This window comes from Mercurialis annua, linkage group LG1-X (assembly GCF_937616625.2).
Source record: "Mercurialis annua linkage group LG1-X, ddMerAnnu1.2, whole genome shotgun sequence".
In the NCBI taxonomy this organism is placed as follows: Eukaryota; Viridiplantae; Streptophyta; class Magnoliopsida; order Malpighiales; family Euphorbiaceae; genus Mercurialis; species Mercurialis annua.
The window spans coordinates 14,563,001-14,564,449 of NC_065570.1; the positions used below are offsets into that span (position 1 = coordinate 14,563,001).

Sequence of the window (1,449 nt, forward strand, 5' to 3'; positions counted from 1 at the left end):
GGTGTACTTTGCGATCACGTAGTTCCGCATTTCTCTGTACATAATGTTCGAAGTCTTGGGTAGATCCTTGGCTTACGGGTATTGGCGGTTCCACTTCGTCGTCATTCCAATTTCTGATTGCATCTCTTTCATCCTCCACAATCATATTATGCAATATAATGCATGTATACATTATATTTTTCAATTTTTCTCTATGCCAAAAACGGGCAGGACCACGTATTATTGCCCATCAAGATTGGAGTACGCTGAAAGCTCTGTCAACGTCCTTTCTTGCCGGCTCTTGCATTTGTTTGAATTTAATTCTTTTTGAATCTTCTGGAAATGAAAACTCTAAACAAATGTTTCCCATTCTCAATAGATTCCATCAGCCATATAATACGCCTTGGAATATTGTGTTCCATTTACTATAAATTGAACCTCTAGAGCATATCTTGTCAAAACATCATTAAATAATGAGATTGATTGAGCAGTTTGATGTCATTATTAGATCCCGCAACACCAAAAAACGCATGCCATATCTAGAGATCTACAGATGCAACTGCCTCCAACATGATGGTTGGAGATCCTTAATCACCTTGAGTAAATTGGCCTTTCCATGTAATTGGACAATTTTTCCATTTCCAGACATACAATTAACACTCCCGAGCATCCCGGGAAAGCCACTTCGTCGTCTTTCCAATCAAAAAAATTTCCATTTTCAGGCAAGTGCAACAAGTGTTCAACATCCTCGGCATTAGGTTTTTTTTAAGTATTTGGATGAAAAAATCTTCATCATGCACCGACAAAAGTTGAATAAACATACGATTGCAATGGTTTCAGCAATCATTATGTACTCATCATAACTGTCTGCTGGAGCTCCATAAGCTAATTGATGAATCGCAGCAGTGCATTTTTGAAGCGGAGAAAGTCTGCTTTTACGAGTGGCATCAACCCTCATCTGAAAGTACTCTGAATGACTTTGAAGAGATTCAACTATACGGAGGAATAACTCTTTTCGCATTCGAAATCTTCGATGAAATATATTTTCTAGATAAACTGGTTTGTCAGAAAAATAATCATTGAAGAGTCTATCATGACCCATTGCACGTTCTCGATTGAAATACTATCAACTCCGCCTACGGCTGTCGGATGTCTCACCTTGTTGTTGATCTCATTCTTGCAATATTTTAAACATTTCTTCATCACTATCATCCATCATCCATCATAAGGATCCATTTTGTAGTGTATGACTTCTGAGTTCAAGAATATGTTAGGTTAAATATAGTATGGTAGATGATCATGGGAGACATCTCTTTAGTGTGTAAATATATATATATATACACACACACACACACACACACATATATATATATATATATATATATATATATATATATATATATATATATATATATATATATATATATATATATATATATATATGTATACATATATATATATATATATATA

At 34.6% G+C, this 1,449-nt stretch overlaps 1 protein-coding gene across 1 annotated transcript; it reads right to left on the reverse strand.

Annotated features, from left to right (window-relative positions):
* Positions 1 to 351: 351 nt before the first annotated feature.
* On the reverse strand, positions 352 to 1,081 carry LOC126665781 (uncharacterized). Its single transcript, XM_050358691.1, has 3 exons — positions 780 to 1,081; positions 531 to 671; positions 352 to 430 (listed from the first exon to the last, which is right to left on the reverse strand). The coding sequence occupies exons 1-3, from the start codon at positions 1,079 to 1,081 to the stop codon at positions 352 to 354; spliced, it is 522 nt and encodes a 173-aa protein (XP_050214648.1).
* Positions 1,082 to 1,449: the final 368 nt, after the last annotated feature.

Coding starts and splice junctions, on each gene's coding strand:
- LOC126665781 (XM_050358691.1), bottom strand. CDS start 1,081: ATGGGTCATGATAGACTCTTCAATGATTATTTTTCTGACAAACCAGTT. Junction 672..779: donor TGTTTATTCAACTTTTGTCG/GTGCATGATGAA, acceptor TTGATTGGAAAG/ACGACGAAGTGGCTTTCCCG. Junction 431..530: donor TGTTGGAGGCAGTTGCATCT/GTAGATCTCTAG, acceptor TGTTTTGACAAG/ATATGCTCTAGAGGTTCAAT.